Source organism: Filicampus tigris, chromosome 3 (assembly GCF_054856515.1).
Source record: "Filicampus tigris isolate MCC_2025a chromosome 3, RoL_Ftig_1.0, whole genome shotgun sequence".
Classification (NCBI taxonomy): Eukaryota; Metazoa; Chordata; class Actinopteri; order Syngnathiformes; family Syngnathidae; genus Filicampus; species Filicampus tigris.
The window spans coordinates 12,549,870-12,570,855 of NC_141219.1; the positions used below are offsets into that span (position 1 = coordinate 12,549,870).

Consider the following 20,986-nt stretch of genomic DNA (forward strand, 5'->3'; position numbering starts at 1 on the left):
GTAATTCCGCAGGTGCGTTGCAATACTAAAGGTTTTTTGACAAACTGTCTTTTTTTTTTTTGCTTAGATTTGTGAGTGCAAACTTGAAAAACTAGGGCAGAATGGTGGCAATGAATTCAATTCAAGTCCACAATAAGCAGAATTTTGGCAAATATTGAACAATTCCTCAAAAAAGAAGCCTCAAACTGTTCAATGCCAGGCCCCATTTAAGTTGAAACTCAAATTAAACATAAAACAAAGAGAATTACAAGTGTGTTTGAAACCACTACTTAGGAAAGTCCACTTAGCTTAGTGTTAATAAACAACGCAAAACACCATTGACAAGCTAAGTGGATTAATAGTTGCGGTTTTAGAAGCAAAGGATATTTGAAAATAAATGGTGGAGCAACACATGTACAGAGATAATATAGCATTTTATAATATATAATATGACATTATTGTGATAAATTATATTGTAATATTACAGGAATAAATTCTTGGACTCAGAATGCCGCCCACTCCTTTCTTTGTCTCTGCATGACTGTATTATACTGCCTCCTTGTGGCCAAGGTAGGTACACCTGAAAGACCAGCACAATGAACTGGATTGCAGTATTAAATCATGATGTAGAACGGTTTCATTTCTTACATTATGTTCAATTATGCTATTACTCTATATTTTTATGACGTACAATTTAATGGAGTTCCGTCTTTCCATCTTAAAATAAACAATGTTTTGTTTTGTGTTGTTTTGTTTTTGGAAGGAAGCTGGAACAGATTAATAGGATTTCCATTGATTTCAATGTGGAAAGCTTATTTTCATATGTGCGTGTTCGGGTACAAATGTGGCCATGGAATGAATTAAACACTATCATAAGGCACCACTGTCACTACTATGTGTGCTGCGATTGACTGGTGACCAGTTCAGGGTGCCCCACCTCTCGCCTAAAATCAGATGGGATAGGCGCTAGCTCACTCGTGAACCTCATGAGGACAAGCAGTACAGAAAATGGATGGAAGGATACGTTTGTTCCTTATTGGTTATATTTTGTCGTCAAGGTCCTCGGATGACTTTATAGTGAAAAGGATCCTCTACCTTTTGCTCGATAATGGTCACATTAGAAACAGCTCTCCATAGTTGGAATCTCAGTTTTGCACTAGTACCAACCACAATTATAAACTAAAAATATTGACTGCTGCACTGCATCACACAAAGTGGTTTCTAATATTTTTGGTTAGAGAAGAGAAACACAAGTGACTACTCCCAGCCTCTCAGTATGAAGAAGTGCAGCTCTACAATAAACAAACACAATGTTAAACGTGCAGAATTCTCCAATATTGGATCTCATTAGGTGTCCCTAATGAAGCGACACAGCTTAGAAACAATGGACATGGAGCATGTTATATTCCAGCTATTCAGGTGATCCCAGATTCATCCACTGAGTCGTGCAGCCTGCAGCAAATAGTGTGCACAACAATGCCGTGTGAAACACAACACTCACTCACAGTGGAGGGAGATACGAGGAGACGCATGGTGATGATGCATCAATCTGCATAGTGTGTGTGCGTGTGTGTGTGTGTGTGTCTTACCCTCTGCGGCCAAAGAACACCGGAGCAGGAGTAAAAACATCCCCGCCGACAACGCGCACTTTGCAGGCATTCCCACCGCTCCGCTCCGCCACCTGCTCCTTCTTCTTGCACGCCTCCCCTCATTTCCTCCTCCTCTTCCTCCGGCATCTTTCGCCGGAGCAGGGTCCGGTGCTCGAGCTGCCTTCGGCGCACGCTTCCTCAGACCGGCAGCCATATCCGGTGGATGAGTTGCTGAAGTTTGGCGCGTAAATAATACATTGGATCAGGCTTCTGCGGGCTTATGATCCGGTCTTGTGGCCAGGGCTGCAGGGAGGTGGGAGGGGGGTGCAGGGTGCAAGGGCTTCGGGGTGCTTGGCGCTGCGGTGAAGCCAGATGAGGAAATGAGCCCTACCGGTCCACCTCCGCTCGGTCCACCCATCATCATCATCATGAACACTATCATCATCATCATCATCATCATCATCGGCGTTGTGGTGCAGGACGCGCACACACTGCCAAAAGGTTCAAATTGTGGCTGCAACTTCCGGTGTCGACTGAAGGAAATGTTTAGCTAGATGGTTGAATATTTTTGAAAAATCAAAATTAGAGCAGTTAAGCAGGTTAAGCAGGAACTCGCCATTAAAGTCTCTCTGAGTAAAATCATTTGGCCGTTGTACCTGTTTATGTCCACACGGGGTCAGCACAGCGCCAGGCAACAAGCAGCACGGTCGTGGGACTGCAGCATTTAGACCCCGTCACCAAGCATACTCTGCACGTCAATACAACGTGCCAGGTTCATTTTAGGACAATCCTAATCAATGTGATGTATTAGAGACGATCAGGTGACGGAAATCCCCAAAACCGTTTCAAAAAATGTAATCAAATTTTGAACAAATATGGAGGAGTATTCAATTGTTCTGCTTGTCACTCACTAGTATATATACAGTCTCCTCCAAAAGTATTGGAACGGCAAGGTCAATTTCTTTGTTTTTGTTATTCGCAGTTTGGCATTTGATGTTTGTTTTTGTTCATTTTCCTGGGAAGTTATCCTCCATTATTCGCTGTAAAAATCACCTATTTGCTGTTTTCATTGAGTATTGCTCTGGCACCATCTGGTGGAACTTTGGTGTTGCAGCGAGCTGTGGCATTTCATAAAAGTACTCCTTTGCCGCCATTAAAAATACTTCAGTCTGCGTATAATACATTCAATGTGTAGTGTTACTACAGTGCGATCATTCATCATCACTGTGTATTTATTTGCGTAGCACAATTGGTCGAGGGACACAAACTGACTCATGTTGAAGTTTCTATTAGGTTAATTTACAAAAATACAGTGCAACTTTCCAGAGGTAATTAGGACATAAAGTTCCCTTTTAGCCTATATTCGTGACATTATACTGTATATATGGTGTAAATCTATATACAGTCAATTTACTGTAAATGCCCATCGTCATCTTACTGCTTTTCTTTTTTGTTAATAGTTTACATTGAGAAATATTAGGAAACTATTAACAGTTTAGTGCTTTTTTCCCTCCAAATTGGTGAAAACTACCTAGAGCCATAAAACTGAAATAAGGGTAACAAAATTGGCCTACATGACCTTTAACCTAAGATACCATCGGCAGCATTCAACAGAAGAGCCTTTGGTCTGATATTCTCATTTTACACTTCCAGTGGTTAAAAGCTGTAATTTTCCCACCTTTTTCTGTAGCTGGTGTCCGTCAAATATCTTATGTCACATCAGAAAATGGTTTTCGCCACACATCCAAATTATCTGAAGCCAACTCACCGTGTTAAGGCATGGTTTCGTTCCATGCAGATAAGAATCTCAAATTGTAAATCTCTGGCAGGCAATGTCATGGGCTAAAATAAGCCCTAGGGAATTTTTGGATCAGAGGTTTTGGAGCTGTGAAGTTATCAGTGTGACTGTTGTGTAGTGGGATGGGCAGAAGTTTTATCAGTGACCCAAATGTGTTTCACTAACACCGATTCATGTTTTATGTTTGCAAATCACATTCCTTCTGTATCATCGCAGAAAGAAAATCTTACGAATAAGACTACTGAACCGTGTTATTATTTTTCAGTATTTGAGTGGAACTTCCACATTTTAACAAAAAAAACAAATCTGCTATGCTGTCTGAATCCAAACATTTGTTTTTTATCGTAAATTAAAAAAAAAAATGGTTGAACAACTCTTGAGGTTAACAAACAAGGTAAAGTTACTGAAACATAAAATCTGAGTCACTGAGAAAATATTTGTCCATAACTCACCACTCACACCAAAATGAAGCAGACATTCCAAAAAACTGCGTCAATAGATTTTTTTTTTAATTCAAAGTGAATCTTAACAATAATACACCATTTATAAGTCTTACTTCGACACTCACCAAAAGAGTCACCTGGAAAACCCGCTTAATGTGACTAAGTAGAGAAGGCTTGGTCACACCTAAAATCACTGAGAACTAGAAAGGAAACACTAACGCAAACTGTAAAGAGACATCACATCCATAGTTAGTTTCCCAGTCCTCATACTGTAAATATTGCACAGTGCAATTGCTACATGGCAAACTAGTGTAGCACAGACAAATACAAAAAAAAAGCAAATAAAAAAAAAAAAAAAAAAAGAAAAAAAACCCATCAAAGCCACAAAATAATCTACAGGTTTTTAAACAGTAATAGCTCGGATTTCATAATCAAGTGTATTTGATGAGCCATATAGACAGATAATTCCATAACTTGCAGCATGAAATAACTCTGCAGAAAGGGATGAACACAAGCTAAAACAAAACAGAGCGAAACAAATCAAACTGTAAAACAGTAGCACATTGAGACTAATACCGACCCTGAATTAACAGCTTGAAAGGATAAAACTGCAGCAGAGGATTTTTGTATGTCATTAAGTCATTACTATAAGAGTTGGTTTTATCTGTTAAATGTTACACAAATCCTCCAAAACAAAAACATTTCTGTAAAGAAAGATGATGGGTAGAATTCAAAACAATAGGTTTCATCTCCTCTTGCGTCGCATTGCTGGTGATTACTTTGGGAGGAACCACAACACAGGTTACATTTCCCCTGCGCATTGAGAAACTTTTTCAAGCAATAATCATCTGCCAAGTTCATGTCTTGTTGTCGAAAGCTTTCTCGTCCAAAATTACACACCATTATAAATCAGCAACAAAGCATACAACCATAATCAGTGTTGAAATGTATCGCACTTGTGAGCGTGCCGTGAATCCACAATAACAATCTCCTTAATTTAACAAAGAGAAAAATCAACATGCAAGTCGACAAGTTCAATGATTCTTCAAAGCCAGTGTTAGCAAATGTGCTCTGAGTGCTTGACGAAAACAAAGCGACGCACATGCAAGGTCATGTAAAGAACAGCTCATCTAAGAACACTTGTGTGGTGCAATGACGGCAAACATGTTTAAAGTATTGCATCTGCTGTTTCAAGCCAGTGACAATCCGAGACGGGTGATATGATGATCATTATTATTATTATTATTATTATTATGTAGTATAAGTGTATTATTGGTACAATCCACCACTATGTACCATCCTCTGATGTTTCTACAAGCTGATCAGAGACGAACAGGATGAAATCTTATGTTGGGTTCCTTTATGTTCTTGTCAGTAAGCCACTTTGAACACTCGTCTATACGGACAAAAGTCTTGGAACACAGCTCCTAATAGTGAGTTATCAATCAGGGTTGGACAAGATCCTTTAGCTCTGTCAGACTCTTCTTTTTTTTTTTACCAAGACAGTTAAATTCTTTCATTATAGTGGGAACAGATGTGGCTCTTCCTGTTAGCAGTGCTTGAAGCAATATCTTGATAATGGCATGGCTGGATAACTTTGGCAGAATGCAAGAGGCCTGACCTGAACCTCATTTAACACTAAAGAGTAACCTCTTTTACACCGCCTGCTAAAGCCACCTTTTTACCAAGTTACTGTTCTGATATTGAAAGGGGACAAATGGCCTTGTGTGGCGCCTGATTATCTGACTGAATCACCCTCATTTTTCAAATTTGGATTTTAAAAATTGCACGATGCGAAGGGTGAAGATTTTATTTTATTTTTTTAATACAGCAGCGCTGTGAAACAGTACACTTTGGAGTCCGCCAGCCCTTTCAAAACATCTATAGTTGCTTCAAAACACTTCCAACTAGCCTCTTAACTGGAACACTTAAGAGGGAGCACTCGACTCTTATTCTAGCTTCCCACCACTGGTTGGCTTTGTTGTTTTCGCATCTCACAGATTAGTTTTTTTTTTATTTTTTATATCGCCGGTGCCAAAAGACGATGACCTCGCGGGGCGTATTAGACACGCCCCTTCGCTGTCCATTTCTGTAACAACTCATTTGTATTCCTTGCCATAAAACACAGCATGAGACTTGAGTCTTTAATCTGCAGTTTTGCTCAATAAATAAAGCTTATCATAGCCAGAGCTCTGACAAGGGCGTTTGTATGATCTCTATTTAAAAGAGGCTAGTAATTGTAAGCCAGGCAAAGGGGGTGGGCAAAAGCCACACTTTCTCCCATTTTCACCCTCTGCTAGTGTCCCAGTACTTGTCCGTATAGCGTATTGACAGACTTAATGGATTCTAGGCCTTCCTCTTTCAATATGCATCTCGAATGTTCTGAATCTCAAGGCACGTAGACAGTGCTGCTCACACTGCTTCAGTTTCAGTAAGGACCACACGACAACGGCTGCTTTCCAATTAAAAACACTGAGACGGGCGGGGGGCAGCGATCAGAACGCAAGGCAAAGCTGATATTCTTATAACATTGAACAGATAAAAACATTCTAACAATAAATACTAGGTCAGATCAGCTCAACATTTTTGGGGGACGAAAATCATTTTTGGGCACGTGTTCTAATCCGCCTTCCTTTGTGGTGAGTATAAGTGATAATTTGAACATGCACAATGATGTTTTTAATATGGCCTCACACAGTGCTCCTGCACTGTTCATATCGTTAACGTACAAGTTAAATTGATACTGCAAGCTACGGTTTTTAAATGTGTACGAAACGTCAATATGAAAACATACAAAAATTAAGTTATACATCGATACATCGTTTATATGCTGTGATGAGCCCCGAAGGATAGGTCGAAAAGGATAAAATACTGTTGCATAAACACGCGCACACATCGTGAGAAACAACAAATGCAACTAGTGTTCAGTATCAGCAATACAGTAGTTACAATGACACTCCAAATAGGAACACGAAAAAAACAAAACAAATCAAAACCACTTCTATTTTAGATAATTAGGGACCTACATACACACACACACACACACCAAAAAAAAAAAAAAAAAAGAAATCGCAACGCTAGGTTCAAACTCAGAAATCACCTAATTTCACAGCTATGGAAGTGGCAATCATCATTTAGCAGCTTATCTATGATACATTCAAGAAAGAAATGATACGACTTATTAATTGCCCAATAAGCTAGACAAAAACCTCGGCCGTTTTTAAATACAAGTTTGTTTTGTTTTTTTGAATCCACCCCCGATTCTACGACTATGTTCTAAGTGAGGTTTACGCAAAGAGTAGCTACCTTGCTCAGGAAATGAATTACAGTCTTTGGTGCTGCCAAGCAACTTCATTTGAAATTAAACACAAAATTATACACAAGTAACTAAGAAACAAAACAGAAAAACACACACAGATTATCTACATATATAGATATATGGTATATAGACTGGTGACACCTGCTCCCACCGTATATATATTTATATATGTATATATATATCCTCCCTGACGGAATGTTTAAAAGAAGCAGTCGACACTGAGAAGCCTTTAGCCATCAACAAATGTAAAGGGAAAAGTTAACTTTGTCACACATGCATAAATGAGAGAATTGCACACAGTTAACTCACACCTCATCAAGCATTGGTACTAAATACTCTAGCTCTACAATATACGTCCATATATGTGTGTGTATATCGAATACTGCATGGTTTGCTCAGGCTTAGAAAAATCCATACCGGGAATTCATTTGCATTGTTTTCCTGACCTAGTCAAAGCCATGCCCACACACACACATCTTCACATCGAAGGAACCGAGTGAAAGCAATCCGAATGAAAATACGTAGACGGGTGGGGAGGGAAAGGCGACCATTGAGATTGTATTGCAGTTTCATCAAACAGTACAAATACTGTTAGTAGTAGGAGTTTCACTAAATAGAAAGTGATTATCAAATATGAAACAATACTCAGTACTTGCACTTTGTACACAAGTTCATTCGGATGAACAAAAGTTGCTTTTTCTCCTTAATCAAACAGCAAAGCATTCGCAACAGCAAAGCATGCCGTTTTTCTTGCATGAACGGAAAAGGAACTTACGACACACTGAAATATACACCGACTCCAAAGGGCAAGCACCGCTATCCGCGATACATCACGTCCATGCAGGCTATGTGCATATACTGTATATATATATACACTCACACATAGGATGCATCGAGCGATTGGAATTTCAAGTGCTGCGGTCCAGTACATTAATAGTCTTGTATATAGTCATATATAAGTAGTAACATGAACAATATGTAAGGCACTATGGCGGGGACAGTTATACAATGCAGCGAGTCTTGTCACACAAAACGATAAGAGCAACGTCTACGCATCGTTCAGTTTTACACTTTTGCTCATGCAAGACCACATGCAGCGTGAGGAACGACCCTATTTAAAATCGCTTAATTGACTTTTGACATTGCAAACACCGAAAGACACTGAAAAAGTACAAATACTCGGAACGCGGTACAACATACACCGTAGACGACATCTGGCAACCTAGAGCTAGAGACTGGGATGGCTTTACAAATGTGGATGTGTCTTGCTCATGTAAGAAGGCAATATAGAAAAATAGCTGGGATCGGGGGTGCAACGTCAAACTATTCAACACCACCCCAATTATTTACCTGTTTTGAGGAGTATTCGTAGAAGATCCAATGCAAAGGTATATCAAATGTGCAAAACACATTAAGTGTGAGTTTAACTACTCATTCATTCAATCATTCATACATTATTTCCTTCAGATTTTTTTGCCCAAATAATCTCCAACGTCGTTTTTTTTTTTTTTCCTTTTCTTTTTAAAGCTTGTAGTTCAATTACACCCACGTTGACATGATTCAAAAAATAGCTCGCTTTCTCTATGGTTGTGCCATGGTTTTTGATCATGAAAAACCATGTTGCTTGTGGTTTAAGACAGAAATCGCCCCGTGCGCTTAGCCCTCGGGTAGTGAGAAGAGTACCTGGGTACCCATGCTCAGATGTAGGGGTACTGGTTTATTTTGGTGGGGCTGAGTGGGAAACTGGCGTAGGCCGGCGAGGCAATGTAGGAATGCGGGGGGAAGAGGGGCTTGAATTGGCCTTGGGGGTGCAAGGTGGGGGAGGGCAAAAGCCGCGGGTTGATGCCCACTGTGACCTGATGCACGATGCCCGCTGGGTGAGAGATGCTGTAAGCGGGCTGAAGGACGGGACGCGAGGCACCAGGGGAGGCCAAGAGGTGGGCCACGGGAGCGGCCGTGACCAGAGGACCAGACGGGGGATAGGACAACAAGGTGGGTTGGGAGTGCGGGTGGCCCCCAAGGTGGGGATGGCCTGCAGAGTGGTTCGGACTGCTGTGGGACAATGTGAACGCCGGCCCATGTATGGTGGGGGGGATGAAGGCCTGCGGCCTGCGGTGGGCAAAGTTGCCATTCCATTCCTGGTGGCAGGAAGTGAAATGCTGGACCTGGAAGGGATACAGATCGGTTTTCAACAACAAACGTCATACACTTGTCTGCCACTAGATGGTGGCGTATCCAAGGCTTTTCATTGCAACTTTTGAACTACAATGTAAAGCTGTAGGAGGGAAATAAATACCGCCAGTTGCACACTGGTAAACATCATCTAAATCGGGAGTTGTCATATTTAGGCCTCCAAATACCACCATATTGAACAACATCAAACATATACCGTACGGCAGGAGTGCCCAACCATTCGACCACTAGAAGTGTAGGGGGTGAGGGTCGTTTGCGGGAGCTTGGCTGCTAAAAAGGTACACACCTTAGGTCAAAAAGGTTGGGCACCCCTGTTGTACAGTAAAGGCTCAGAGCGATGCAATCATCACAAACAATGCAGACGTTTCGTTCCTAAAGTACATTTATTATTGTAAGACACTGCAACAGTATGCACAGTTTGAACATTAACACTGTGCTTAAATAGGGAAAAGAAAAAACTTTACTTCAGAAGGAATTCAACCCAAACACATTTTTTTCAAGAATATGTTCCCAGCAGGCCCACAAGTTGAAACACGGCATTCTGATTAATATTGCGTTTGTGGAATATGAGTTAAGCAGCAAAATCCACCCCTTTTTTACACCTCAGGGGGTGGCCATTTTGTCACTTCTGTCGACTGAACATGACATCACAACTGCTCAGGGCTTAGGTAATGATCAATCACGGCTCAGCTTCAGAAAACAGGTCAGCTGTGTTTGATCGTTACCGAGCCCTGAGTAACTGTGATGTCATTTTCAGTCCACAGAAGTGACAAGATGGCCGCCCCCAGACATGGCTAAAAACAAGTGTATTAACTCTTATTCCACAAACGCAATATTTATCAGAATGCGTTGTGGCTAGTGGGCTTGCATAGAACATATCCTTGAAAAAAATATGTTTCCCTTTCCCTTTAAATACTGATTTAGTTCAAATGTATTGTAATGTAAGTTTTAAAAATTGTACTCAAATGTGTAAAAGGAAACATTTCCACAAGAGTAAATTGTACTGTACTCATGTTTGATCTTCTTTCATGTTTTAAATGTTATCAATTTTGTGTTTAATTCAGTGGGGGGGGGGGGGGGTCAACGTACCCAACAGAACTCATACCACACTTTGAGAATCTTAAAATAAGCTTACTTTACTTTACTCTTCCATATTCTGGGAAATCTCCGTTGCAGTCAAACAACACACTTACTGGCATGCGAGCACGAGGGTGTGACTGCCGCAAGTTCTCACCTGCCCAAAACCTAAGGGTTGCTGCTGCTGGGGCTGGAATGAAGGGGTGATCTTTTGGGAACGGTTGAGGAGAGGAGTGGAGTGGTGATGATTCCGCCCAGGAGGACCTCTCCCTTTGGACTGGTTTGAAGACTCCAAAACTGAGCAAGAAGCGAGGGAGAAACAAAGAGATGAGGAGGATATTCATTTCTTGCATAAATATGATTTGCGCTGCAAAGACAGAAGAGCAAAAGAATGTCACTGCTAAAAGTAGATGACAAACAACAATTGCGGCAGAAGGCTTTATCAGTTGTCTGCTATTTTAGAAGTGTGATCAGCTCCGAATTTTCAACATGGTGGCGTGGGTCCTCTGAATGTGATCGCTGTGATTATAAATAGACATATTTGCGGGATCAGAGAGGAACTGGTAACTAAGCTCTTTCATCGAGCTTAAAGTGACGCCAGATCATCAGCTATAAAAATAGCTGGTAGCCCTGGAAAAGCAAGCCGTGCCCTTTTATGCGGGGCCGCAGTTGCTGGTTGGAGGTGAGACATGACTTTGACATGAAAGGTGATACGACGGAATGATTTCTGTGAAGGATTTACATAGCAACCTTCCCTAACCCCAATTTTAGCATATAAAAATAGTGTGTGGAGAGCGAGGCAGTGTTAAATAAACATTTGGGAAAGACACGTTGACGTCCCACTGGCCACAGCTGTTATAAACCCTACTCATGGCGTGTGGAAAACTTCTTGTTCATGTGAATGAATTTGATATTCAAACTTTTGTGTTGATGACAGCCAGGAAATGCGTTTACTAGTAGTCATCCATGTTTTGAATATTTCATTCGAAGCAAATCCCACATGCCATGCGTAGCTTTATGAAGCTCACTTCCACACAGACAGGCTAGCAGAGTCAGTTTGGAATTAGACTATTGGCAGAAAATAAACATCCATTCCGGAGATGGGCGCAGATAAGTCAGTCAGGTCACCCATAATCACCTGGGAGAACCTCTGTTGCCGACTAAGATGGCGTAATCCCAGGCCATGTGACCTGTAGAGCAGACAGCAGCAGTGGTGACTAGACTTTTGAGCTATCATGACCTAGCACTTGCTGCTCTCCTTGTGTGGCCAAGTAAGCAATCCAGGGTTCATTACCCACTTAACTACATTAACACACAGATCTGCATGAGTCTGTTCTACATGGAATATCAAAAATCATTATTGTTGCATTGGTTAGTGCACTATATGTGGTCAGCATTACCTGTGTTGCCAGGTGTTTCACCGACGCCGGTGTTGTTGTTCAGTACCCTCATCGGAGGAACCGCGGCCGTACGTACGGCTGGCTTGCCGGGCTGGGTTTCCAGGGCAACGCGAGTAACACGAGGCTTGCAGTTCTGATTGCTGTTTGCGATGTACCGCCGCTCAGGGAAGGGACTGTTGTTATTGCCGTTGGAGGCAGGTGAAATGTCCACTGTGTCGCACCCACTCTCCTGTTCATCGTCAGACATGCTGCCGGCGAGAGGCAAGAGGGGGAAAACATGACTGACAACACTTTGTGGTTTTGACTAACGCCAAACACTGTCGCTTAGGTCTTTATTGTATCGCTCATACCTGTTGGGATGTTTGCAGGGTGACGTGCTGGACTGCACGGAGGATGAAGAGCTGGTGCTGAGCGTGCTGTCGGGGCTGCTGAGGGAACACACTCTCTCCATACTAACTGTGCTCTGACATGCCTCGCAATCTGCACTTCCTTTACATCTGACAAAGACAAAAAGACATTTTTCATGACTGACTCAGCCATAGCTTTTTTTTTGCTCAAGGGACCTGGCACTGTGTACTCACTCGCCCACTGAGTGCCTTTGTGCGCCCTCCTCTTCATCACTACTGATGCTGATGACGCTGACAGATGGGCTAGTTAGCTCAGAGATCACCATGGCGTGCCGCTGCTCTTGCGAAACCGAAAGGTCCTCGCAATCCGGCTCTACTTTACAGCAGTTGTGGTCTTCTACCTCTTCCGCTTGCTCTGTTTCTTGCTCCTGTATGACAGCACGCCCCTTGTCAGGGCACCTAGCTTCTACGACTGCTGCCTCTTCCACATTCTTTGCTGTATCAGCCATCTTTGGGGACTGGCATGGTAAATTTTGGATGTTTGTGTTTTGGGAAAAGCTGCTGCCTCTGTGGGAGGAATAAAACATGTCACCTTCACACCTTTGACTGATCTTTCAAATTCACAGAATAGTGTGTTCTGTGATATTATAAGCATCGGACCAGCCAAAAGTAAGTAGAGTCTCTTCTTGCACCGCAAAACAAAGGTTTAGCCGTTGCTGTTCATTAGTAGTGGCAGTGGAACGTGGGTTGGTTCCAAAAAAGAAAACAAAAAAAAAAATCTAGCTTTTTGTAACAATAAGCATGTTAAGCAGAATTGTGATTTCAATTTTTAAGTTTTTTTAACTTTGTGACAACTCAAACTATAAAACAACAAAAAAGAGAAGAAGGGCTTTTGATGGAAAAATAATGTATTTGCAGATAAACTTGGAAACGCACAGTGAGTGACACCAACCCACCACATGACTCGTGTGACTTTTTTTTTTAAATGGCATTCGCAATTCACTGCATAAACTGCATAATCACTATTTTAGTTTGCATGATGCAGAATGAGACGTGTTCATAATAGTCTGGTAACTTTATTTACCACCATAAGAGGGGCAAAATAGTGCCAGCACTACTCAATAGGATGCAATGTATCTTATCATTTTAATTTCACCGACTACAACAACTCACATGACATACCTGTTGGTACAAGGCTTCGCTCTCTTGTTGGCAGCCGGCTGCGGCCACACCACATGTGCAATGCCTATGTTTATTGGCTGGTGGGCGGGCATGGTCATTTGGTTAGTTAAGAACGGCTGAGGGTGGGCAATCATTGAGCTGTAATGGTTACCATGGGGACGCACTTTCCTGCATTAAGAAAACAGAACATTGCACATTGAGCCAAAAGCCTTTAGCACCATTACGGACAAAATGGTCTCAGTCCCAAAGGACACGCATATGACTCACCAATCATTAATATTCAAGGGAGACAGCTTTCTGTGTTGCAGCGCAACCGAATCAGACATACTAGCAAAACAACTTAAGCTAATGACACCCTTACTCGATATAACGTATACTATGTAATAAAATGTTTTAAAACAACTAATGAAGTACATTATTGTTAGCAGGCATGACTAACATAGCTCAGATTTAGCTTACCCCCAGTCACCCACTCTCGGTGGGCCCGGCCCTGTGTCAGATGACAAAGTGGTTGGGGGTGGGGGAACTGATGTCACCTGCTGCCAAGTGGGCACCAAAATCTGCTGGGCTCGATTCGACCAGGCCTGCTTAAGTGCAGAGAATCCAAAGAAGACACATTTATCTAATCAGTGATCATTTTCAAACCATTTTCATGTCACTCAATAAACCTTTACATTATAGCCTCATTGTCTCTGACAATGTGTGACTGCAGTACCTGCGTGATAACTCCTGGTCTGATTTGGATGGGCTGGATTGGGGGCGCTTGAGTGACTAGAGGCACAGAGGCCTCCATTCGAACAGAGTAGCCAGCTGGTTTCACAGTGTTGGTGGGTATTCCTGCAGGGATAAAATACAGAATACTTGGTTAGGGTTGATTTTTCTTTTTTTTTTTTCAATGTGTGAGGAATGTGGTTCTAGACACGCTCCAAATGCAAAGCGTGTTGACTTTTGTTTTGAATTGGCACTATAAAAACAAAATTAAGTTGAAAAATCTAATGACGTACTAACCTAGAATAACATTATCAGTACAATTTGTACTATAAATAAGTGTAAAATGTACACATCCTACCTTGAATGGTGGGTGGACATAAGATGAGTGCTTGTTGAAATGAATCGTTGCCTCCAAACTGTCCACTTCCTGGTTGTAATGGTATTCCAGGATGCAAAACAGAGGGGGCAGATGGTGCTAATGCCTATAAAAACATTTTTTTTTTAAGTTTTGATGCACGATTGAAATGAACCACATCCCAAAACATTTACAACTTAAAGTCTAACTAAATATTTATAATTTGAATTAAATGTAATATAATAAAAGAGAGAATCAGTTGTGCCTTTGAGACACGTATTGCGCATTACTGTCCACTTCCTGGTTGTAATGGTATTCCAGGATGCAAAACAGAGGGGGCAGATGGTGCTAATGCCTATAAAAACATTTTTTTTTTAAGTTTTGATGCACGATTGAAATGAACCACATCCCAAAACATTTACAACTTAAAGTCTAACTAAATATTTATAATTTGAATTAAATGTAATATAATAAAAGAGAGACTCAGTTGTGCCTTTGAGACACGTATTGCGCATGTGACATTTAGGCATGTGCCTCTGCTTCACTACTCATGCTGGCCATCATTACATTTACTAGATACTGAGAACTGGGCCTGCAACAGTTTCTGTGTGACTGCACATGATTTGTTAACACAAAGCCACGCGTCTGAAGGCTAAAGAATTCCATTAAAAGTCTTTATTAGTGCAGTGCATGTCACTCAATATGATCTCCTGAGGTTGAATAAAAAGGCTACATCAAAGAGGTTCCTTGGATTTAAAATGCAAATGTCAGCCTTGCATCGTGCTAAAGAAGATATATTATGGAAAATTTACTTTTTGATTGCCTGCATACAAAGTTCCTGACCATCCATCAAGTGAGAAATGAAACAAGCAAATACATATTTTGTGAGATGCTGATTCCAACAATGTGTCTGTGAGCAAGCAGTTCAGAATTTCTGTGACATTACAATATTGGTAATTTATATACTACAACCCCAAGCAGCATTTCTCCGCCCATGAATTGCCATCTAGGTGTTGCAAGTGACAGCTGGACTACACTGTCCGAAATACTTTGTCAAAAGCCTCAAGGTAAGCAGAGGTGCATTGAGTTTTGTTGGATGCGCAGACTATGGTAGACACGGTAGTTTAGTGAGGTGGTCAATGTGGTGTTGAGCCATGTGTCCTCTGCATGAGCTCCATACACAAATTTACACACTTGTGATTACCACTTTGCAAGTTTTTAGACTCTTGGCTCAACACTGTACTCTGCATTGGCCTGGCCGTGAGATGAGGCGGGGTGAGCAGTGGCTCAATTGCACACCACACACTCAAAACTCTACCTCAAAATTGTCAGCCTGGGTCAAAATAGATTAATAGAGGATGCAAAGTTTGCTGTTATTCGTGATCGTTGGGGGATTTGGACAAAACCATGTCACAGACATAGTTATTAAGACACCTTGCAAATTGTACAGTGTGTCTCCTTTGATATTTTGTGTTTTCTTGTTTCCAGATAGCATTGACAGAATCACTGATTTGACGATCTGCATCATAAAGTGGCACTGACAGAAAAAGGGTCAGCTCCTTATTTCTCCTCAGCAACAACAGATTTGCAGCGTTGCCATGACCTCAGCAACATGACGTGATTTTGTTGCCATGACAGCAGAGCTACAAGGCAGTAAGATGGGCAAGTCTGCAGTTTTGAAGGCAATAAGGCCAAGGAGATATTAAAACCTTCAGACAGGGTGTAGAACATTTTTTAATATTAGCCTCCTTTCCAACTCAGGAAAAAAAGCACTATGTCAGATTTCATGATAGTTGCTGATAGTTGTTTTCAAAATCGAAGGTAAAAACACTGCATTTCAATGTTCTATTTTGTGTTTATTTTCTTAAAGGGTCAGTGTGATTTTTTTTAACTATATGTTATACCATATTTTCTGGACTATAAGTCGCTGCGGAGTACAAGTCGCACCAGCCATAAAATGCATAAGAGGAAAAAAACATACATAAGTCGCACTGGAGTATAAGTCGCATTTTTGGAGGAAATTAGTTGTGCTCTTAGTACACATTTTCACCGAGCTACGATGGTAACATTTAGTTAACATTTCCACATGTAGCATACAATAAAGTTACGGTAAGATAACTTAATACTCACCAAAACGGTTGTAGATAGATTAAATAAGTCTTAATAAGATCTGAAATGATATACACTATACATGTTATTCTGCCCTTTGTAAAGTCAATATGTAATGCAGGCTTAGAGGAGGTGGGGTGTTGTTCACTTCGCTTTTGTTACCAATTAGAGTAGTCAGGGTTTTGTCTGATTGTATTATGTTTTAAATAATCTCTTTTGGTCATTCATTTTGCTAAAGGGCACCCGCTTGCCCATTTTTCTTTTGCAAGCTTGTTCCCAAATCAAGTGTTGCATTGTATCCGCTCCTCCAACTAGTTGGGACACAACACCAAGACAAAAAAAAGACAAAATAAATAAATAAATACTTTTTTTGGGGGGGGGGGTGGGCCCATGTTGAAATCTAGAGTACCATTTCAAACGTACATACTCAGCATGTGATTTGAATAAAACTATGACCCATTTTCAATGAGAGACAATGGAATACAATGAGACATGTATGGACAGCAGGTTGCAATGTTAGCACTTCATAAATGGCTTACTTGAGGGTGGACAACAGTCATTTTGTTGAAGGGATGGGCAACTGTGGCTGCAGCAGTAGCGGCCCCAGGTCTGACGAAGGGTGCCTTACTTCTATTGGCTGCCTCATATGCGTTGGGACGGGTTGAGCAAATATCCATGATGTGGAAACATGTTTTCACACTGTGTGCAAGAAGAGGTCAAATTGACGCCCAACCTGTTCTCAAGTGTGCAGAGGTGAGTTTCAATGCACTCACTGGTTGCTATGAGGGAAGTCCAGCAGGTGTTGCATTGTCACAAAGGGGTGACTGAGAGCTTCCGCGGGGGCGATCCTCTCCTCTGCATCGATGAGCAACATTTTCTTCAGCAGACTCACAAACTCCCGGCGGTCTGCCTTCTCTGCAAGTAAGTCGCTGCCTTCGAGATTCATCACCAGGTTCACCTGGAACACAATATTTAAATCAACTCAATCCTGTGGAATAAATGTACACCTTTAGCCATGATATTGAAATATGGTACATATTTCCAGAAATTATACATGGTGACACCAATTCGGATTTAGAAGAGACTTGGATTAGCAACTTTTATTGTGTGGGAGTTTCCTGTCTTCTGAATAAAGGATGACTAACACCTATAAAGTTTTTTTCTGTTTAAAGAGGAGGTCAACCCAAACATATTTTTTCAAGAATACGTTTCTATAAGCAGGCCCACTAGTTGAAACAAGACATTCTGATAAATATTGTGTTTGTGGAATAAAAATTAATCCACACGTTTTCTAGCCATCTCTGGGGGCGGTGACAAAATGGCAGTCCCCTGGGATGGCTAAAAACTGGTGGATTTTGCCGCCTAATTCAAATTCCACAATCGCAATATTAATCAGAATGACGTGTTTCAACTAGTGGACCTGCATAGAACATATTATTGTAAGCAATGTTTGGATTGACTTTCCCTTTAACTGTGAATAAATTAAGATTGCAAAATGTCTTCATTGTATTCTTTCCTATGCACTTCTGCTGATAAAGAATCACATCCTCTAAAGTAGGGATCACCAACGTGGTGAACAAGGCAGTATATATAAAATAAATACATATGAAGTGAATTTGAGCGAGAGTGTTATTTTAGTTTGTATCAAACTGGTAGACCTTTGCCATAATCAGTGCCAAAGAAGTAGCTCTGACTTTAAAAAAAGTTGGTGACCACTGCTCTAAAAACATTTGATGTTTAACTTCGGAGGTTGGTTGAACATACATGCACTATGTCATCCAAACAGCTGAAGATGTACTTCCTTGCTTCCTTTGATTTCATCCCCGTCTCAGCCTCATGCTCATCTGTAGACTGTGAAGACAGAATGTGTTTAGTAGTAGGGTGTCAGTGGAGTTAATATATGCAAAGAGATTTCAGTTGTATTATCTGCCGATAAACTGTTCACCTTTATTCTCCAGACTGCGTAAGGTGAGTCCGACTCTCTGCAAAAAAAACGTGTTGTCTTTGTCCCTGCATTCAGTAAATGTTCTCCAGGCAAACCTTGTGTCTGAGAAATGTAGCGAATCTAGTTGGGCAGAAAAGAGGATTGGAGAGAGAAAACAAGCCAGGAATGAATAATTATTCTATTAATAGTTATGTCAGAAATGCACTGAAGAAAATTAAAATTCATTTAATAGCCACACACAGACACTGTGCGAAACGATCATTAAAAAAAAAAAAAAGTCAACAACAGTGACAACATTCTGTAGAGTCCCTGACAGTCAGAGTCACTGGGTGCAGATTGTCTCTGTCAGGGAACTGCATCACAAACCTTGAAGACTGCAGTTCATGTGAAACAGTTAAGCCTGTGCTGATGTCTGACAGGTGTCAGGGTCTTTGCATGTTAGATGTGATAACAAGGTTCTCCTGCGCTAAATGCCAGACTCCTTCCTGGTAATGATGGCTCTTCGGTGGAGTGCGCACACACACACACACGCAGGTTTATGCGAGTAGGCCAGTGAGAAGCCTTGCTGACGTCAATCACACTTAAGTGTTAAGGACAACAAGCATTTCAGATTCAGCACCGCAAAGAATCATGGAGCCGCACATTGAGAGAGATGTGTCACACGATGTCAATCATTGTAGCGCTAATATCACCCTAAATGATAAAATCCCGTTATGTCACACTATTTGCGTATGCCAGTATGGCAGAAATTATATGTAACATTGCTAAAAGATCAGCTCTTGCGGATTATGTTTTAGAAATTGAAAAACATCACTAGAGTGAAAGCAGTTTACAAAATGAGAATGAAAAGGGAGGGGAAAGTCTTGTATTAAATTTCCAAGGATGAAAAACAAGGCTATAAAACAAAGTTTTAAAAAACATAAAAAGTAGAACAAGGACACAATGACATTGGAGACCAGCCTCCAAAATTATTCTCTCGATGCGCAAAGACAGTGTTGAGAGTTACATTATGGTAAAGGCACAAGAGAGGTGGAAATTTTATCTTGACTGTGTGGCTGAACTAATATTCTGCAAGCTTTAATGAAATTAATATTGAGGAAAAACGTTTCGTAGTAGAATTGTTCAGTGTAAATGAGAGTACACTTTAAAGCAGAAGTCATCCCCAAAATTATCTTTATAAGAATATGTTCTATGCAACCCCACTAGTTTGTAATATGAGTTAAGCGGTCAAATCCACCCGTTTCTAGCCATCTCAGGGGGCGGACATTCTGCCACTTGCAGTCGGCTGAAAATTACATCACAGTTGCTCTGGCCTGTGCTAACGACCAATCACAGCTCACCTGTTTTCTGAAGCTGAGCCATGATTGGTCGTTATCTGAACCCTGAGCATCTGTGATGTCATTTTTAGTCGAGAGAAGTGACAAAATGGCCGCCTCTGAGATGGCTAAAAATGGTTGGATTTTGCTGCTTAACTCATACTCAACAAATGCAATATTAATCAGAATGCCATGTTTAGACTACTGAAGGCACATAGAACATGATTACAAAGAATTTTGGGGGGGTTGATTTCTCCTTTACTGTTTGAGCTTCACACAATAAACAGATGTGGTGATTGAACTACAAACCATTTAGCATGTGAAAGTTTACTCTAGGCCCTGAGAATGTGATGAGCCCGAGATTGAATATTTGTCTAATCCTGGGATATAATGAAATTTATCTGGGAGTGGGCGTAACATATGTCCATGTTGTCTATGTAATAAGGAAAAAATCTGCAATTTGCTTTTGATAAAAGTAAAGCCATCTGTTTTCTTGGTTCATATAAATTCCCAAGATGTAAAGTAAATCATAATACTGAAGTCCAGGCAAATTAAGCAACACATTCATGTACAGTGTGCACATGTATTTGTTTATTTTATTTAAATAAAAAAAAAAGAAAGTATTCAAATAGCAAGGTCAATTCATTTGTTTTTCTTGTATACTGAAGACATTTGGGTTTCAGATCAAAAGGTGAATAAGAAAAGTTCAGAATGCCATCTTATATTTGATGATATTTACATCTAGATGTGTTAAACAACTCAGGACAAAGCACCTTCTATTTGAAGCCAGCCACTTTCAAGTGAGCAAAGGTATTGGAGCAGACATTATCAAAATAACTTAACTGTGAAAAACATTTAATATTGATGGCATAAACCTTACTTGCAATTACTGCTTCAAGGCTGCAACACATCGACCTCACTCGACTGTTGCATTCTTAATCTCGAATGGTTTTCTAGGCCTTTACTACAGCCTCTTTTAGTTCTTCATTTTTTCTGGGTGTTTCCCACTTCTGTCTCCTTTTCAGGAGGTGAAATGCATGCTCTTCTGGGTTAAGGTTTGGTGATTGACTTGGCCAATCTTAAGACCTTCCACTTTTCCCCCCCGATGAAGTCCTCTCTTGTGAGCAGTGTGTTTTGGGTCATTGTCTTGATGCGTGCTGAAGCTTTCCCCCGATTAGTTTGGATGCATTTTTCTGCAGATTGCCAGACACAATGGTTTTGTA

General features: G+C 40.9%; 2 protein-coding genes across 6 annotated transcripts in view; both read right to left on the minus strand.

The window, feature by feature from the left end:
• Positions 1-2,017, minus strand: part of kiaa1549lb (KIAA1549-like b) — a 54,508-nt gene extending 52,491 nt beyond the window's left edge. Inside the window, exon 1 of one of the 2 annotated variants that reach the window (XM_086026706.1) lies at positions 1,569-2,017. In XM_086026706.1, the coding sequence (XP_085882832.1) occupies positions 1,569-1,782 (214 nt within the window). In that variant the 5' untranslated portion in view covers positions 1,783-2,017. The remainder of the gene's footprint in view (positions 1-1,568) is intronic. The other variant, XM_086026705.1, reaches the window with a different exon arrangement.
• A 1,837-nt stretch (positions 2,018-3,854) lies between these two features.
• hipk3b (homeodomain interacting protein kinase 3b) overlaps positions 3,855-20,986 on the minus strand; it is a 44,885-nt gene continuing 27,753 nt past the window's right edge. Inside the window, exons 4-17 of one of the 4 annotated variants that reach the window (XM_086025295.1) lie at positions 18,448-18,567; positions 18,267-18,353; positions 17,276-17,460; positions 17,042-17,201; positions 14,397-14,520; positions 14,043-14,164; positions 13,787-13,911; positions 13,328-13,495; positions 12,380-12,712; positions 12,149-12,295; positions 11,799-12,046; positions 11,537-11,588; positions 10,556-10,695; positions 3,855-9,293 (exon numbers count right to left, since the gene is read on the minus strand). In XM_086025295.1, the coding sequence (XP_085881421.1) occupies positions 8,785-9,293; positions 10,556-10,695; positions 11,537-11,588; positions 11,799-12,046; positions 12,149-12,295; positions 12,380-12,712; positions 13,328-13,495; positions 13,787-13,911; positions 14,043-14,164; positions 14,397-14,520; positions 17,042-17,201; positions 17,276-17,460; positions 18,267-18,353; positions 18,448-18,567 (2,520 nt within the window). In that variant the 3' untranslated portion in view covers positions 3,855-8,784. Of the gene's footprint in view, positions 9,294-10,555; positions 10,696-11,536; positions 11,589-11,798; positions 12,047-12,148; positions 12,296-12,379; positions 12,713-13,327; positions 13,496-13,786; positions 13,915-14,042; positions 14,165-14,396; positions 14,521-17,041; positions 17,202-17,275; positions 17,461-18,266; positions 18,354-18,447; positions 18,568-20,986 lie in introns of all 4 variants that reach the window. The other 3 variants (XM_086025294.1, XM_086025297.1, XM_086025296.1) reach the window with 3 other exon arrangements.